This window comes from Medicago truncatula, chromosome 3, assembly GCF_003473485.1.
Source record: "Medicago truncatula cultivar Jemalong A17 chromosome 3, MtrunA17r5.0-ANR, whole genome shotgun sequence".
Taxonomy (NCBI): domain Eukaryota; kingdom Viridiplantae; phylum Streptophyta; class Magnoliopsida; order Fabales; family Fabaceae; genus Medicago; species Medicago truncatula.
The window spans coordinates 46851509-46855123 of NC_053044.1; the positions used below are offsets into that span (position 1 = coordinate 46851509).

At 34.2% G+C, this 3615-nt stretch overlaps 1 protein-coding gene across 1 annotated transcript; it reads right to left on the reverse strand.

Annotated features, from left to right (window-relative positions):
• Positions 1-951: 951 nt before the first annotated feature.
• LOC11423677 (glucan endo-1,3-beta-glucosidase 5) lies at positions 952-2911 on the reverse strand. Its single transcript, XM_003602451.1, has 2 exons — positions 2550-2911; positions 952-2053 (listed from the first exon to the last, which is right to left on the reverse strand). The coding sequence occupies exons 1-2, from the start codon at positions 2909-2911 to the stop codon at positions 952-954; spliced, it is 1464 nt and encodes a 487-aa protein (XP_003602499.1).
• Between the last annotated feature and the right edge of the window lie 704 nt (positions 2912-3615).

The window sequence follows — 3615 nt, forward strand, 5'->3', positions numbered from 1 at the left end:
CTTATCATGGTCAGCCTACACTATATCGTTCTCGTTTGTCTTCAACCTTCCTACCATCTCTTTTCATCACCACCCACCACCACAAGCAAACTCAACAGCTTCCTCTGCCGATGGAGCAACCGTTATCGAAATCTGACCATTTGTTTCCAGCCAAAGATCCACTTACCGACGATAGATTTGAGTGGATCGAAGTTATGGAGGTTACCGGAATTATAGTTGGAGGTTAAGTTTCACCGGAAAGTTTTTCCATAGGTCAAGATTCATGACAATCCAATTGCAAATATGTTGCATATTTCCCTTTGTATCATGTTGCATATATACTGTGCCATGGAATTCACCACACACATCAATGATACACTTTTAAAATGTTTGAAGAATTAGTTGAAAATCAAAGTGGGAGAGAATTTTTAATTGAAAATCAGTGTTTCAAGTTTCCCTTTTGTTTTTGTTTTGGATTTTATTTTTAGTTGCGTATGCCTTGAGGTTGCAGTTTGTGCCCAACTTTGTTTTGGCCAAGTGAAAGAAGATTTTTAAGGGTTGTGAACTTGTTGTTTTTTGTCTGGTTGTTGCTTGTGAAGAATATACGGTGTAGACAGGTCCTTTCTATCAATCTCCCCGTGAATTTAGGATATGTTCTTTAAGTTTATAAGATTTCAGATAGATCCTTTAAGTTTCGAGTTTGTTTCAAATAGGTACTTTCTATCAATCTCCCCGTGAATTTAGCTCATGTTTACCGTATATTCTATTTCATAACCCAAATTAATGCATCATAACTAATTTGATAATATCATTAAAAGTTACACTAAATCACTTATACTAACAACAAGGAATTACACTACACCGGTAAAATACCCACCAAAGACAAAATTACAAACATAACAATTCCACATGATTAATCAATTATGCCCCATGATACGAGCTACATAGTTTTTAGTACGTTCGTTCGTTTGTTCATAATGTTATAAAAAATATCGACAATCCAATCAACATGCTTGCCATAATACGCATTGTTGTTAGCATATCTCCATTATTGCTCTCAAGTTCTATAGGGAACAAACAAGTTCCCTTTGATGGATCCTGTGTAACAATACTACCCAATCCATTGAAATCGCATGCTTCAACACTTTGGTCTCTAGTTTGAAAAAACTGGTTAAAAGCAAAAGATGCATTACCAGCTAATCCCAAATTTCCACAAGAACAACCATATCCTAAACTTGTACAGTCAGCACCAGCACAAGCATAGTCTAATGCCGGCGGGATCAAAGACATATTCTTAACATCTGCATTTAGGACACACCATTTATGTTCTTGGTATCGAACACCCTTCGCTGATTGTGGCAATTTTTCTTCTCCTTTACCAGAAAAATCTATAGGAAACTTCGGCTTTCCATCGTAGCGATAAATTCCCCAATGACGTTCAAAATTACCAGGATCAATACTCTTTAAATTCTCGTCAAAAAGAGAAAATAGATATGCATCCATATGTCCGGGGAGCATTGGAGTACCCTTTTTGCTAGCCATATTTTTAAGAAACCCTTGGTAAAATCTTTTTGCATTGTTAACATTAGCATTTTTATTACCATCAGTTGGCCAACCAATTTCACCAACAACAATTTTTATGTCAGAGTAACCAGACTTTTTTAATGCCCAAGCAAGTGTATCTAAATTTGCATCAAAGACATTGCTATATTGTGCATTTTTGTCACTAATTGTCATGCTATGGGTACCAAAGAATGCAAAATCTTCTGGAAAACCTTCACTTTGATATAGACTAAGGAAAGGGTAAATGTTGACAAGAAACGGCGACTTCTTTTCGTGAAGAAATTGGATAATTTGTTTCATAACATCACGAATGTTGTCTCGAAAATCTCCATCCGACGGTTTGTTTGTTTGAGATTCATAAACATCTGCATTCAAAGCTGTCGTCACCTTCACTTCTCCATGTCCAGCTTTATCAATAGCCTTTTGAATGTTTTGCATAGCTGGAAATGTTTTCTTCACATATTTATCACCGTAGCTTGTCAAGAATGGTTCGTTTCCAACTGCTACATATCTGCAATAACACAATGTGTGCGTAGAATGGAAAAAAATAATGAATTCACAATAATTTTAATAACTTTATGACATTGGTCAACGAGGTTGTCAATTCAAAGGTAAGAGTTTGATTTTGTAACCTCTACATCAAGGGACATAGTTCAAAATCCTTTGAAAATGGTTGTAAATGACAATTAATGTCACTTAATTAATCGTAATCATTTCCAACCTCATATTAAAAAAAAATGATATTGATATGATGTTAGCAAGACAAAACAAGTTTAGGGTTCCATCCCTTAATCATTTGGTCCGAGATTAAATCATTAATTAGTGTGTATGAAAATACATACATTTTGAAAGATTAATCAACCCTTTAAATGAATTTCAACTACCTCAAAAAATTATTTTCCACAGTTTCGCGCATGAATACTTCGGTTTAAAAAAGTAACGTGAAGATGTATAACTACGAGGTCTAATGTATAGGAACATAATGCCATACACGCGCGGACACAAACCTGATATTCACGCCCCCGTTGTGAAGATGTTTGGTGAGATTTTCTTTTACCCAATCTTCGGCATCTCCAAGACTTCCAGCAAATTTACTTAGTTGATCATTAGGAATTCCAACCATGACTTCAAAGTCTCCGGAAAAAGCACTAACGATCCAAGGATCTGCATCGAAAAGTTTCACCTTCTTGATTCCATTGTCCTTCAACATATTTGCAACAATATTAGGATCCATAGGGTTTGATGCAAGAGCACCCCAATTAATACCAAGACCTGGTATAGAATCTGCCCCTTGGACACAATGTAGGGTACCATAAGCTAGAAGAACTATTAAACAAAGCGCACCTATGGAGAATTCGGCTCCAGCCATGGCTGAAAGCCGTTGATGGTGTTGTAAAATGTTGAAGGTAACAAAGGTGAAACTGAGATGTAACAAGGGTTTTTCTTTTTTTTTGAGAGGGAGATATTACAAGTGTATATATATATATATATATATATATATATATATATATATATATATATATAATAAATGTCAAGGGTAGGAAAAGAAAAAAAAACTTGTTACAATTAGATTTACAACAATATTTTAACCAAATATGGTTTTTGCTTTGATGTTTTCAGTTACAATGTCTAAATAAAGTCGGATATATTTGTGTAACTCATTGTTAATTTTCTAATTGTAGTCGACATTCATAATAATTTACAGAAACTGAATGGTTAAATAAAGAAATAAACAATTCACCTAAAAAGAAGAAATCAAACCAAATTAAATAAATTCTGTAAACAACTTTTTTTTTTGCGTAATTGATCTGTCGGTCCCTTAACTTATTTCTTTTATTCAATTTGGTCTCATAAGTCTTAACTTTCTCAAGCACGTCCCTGAACTTATTTCTTTTATTCAATTTGGTCCCCTCAAGAAGGAGATCGTCGGATAAGTGAGGTCTATCAGATTTTATAGTGTACCACCAACACCAAATTTATTTATTTTCTTCTTCTTCTTCCCTCATCTTCATCTTCATTCAACCTTCATCATCTTCATAAAATAAAATAAAATCCCTTTTTTTTCTTTCAAAA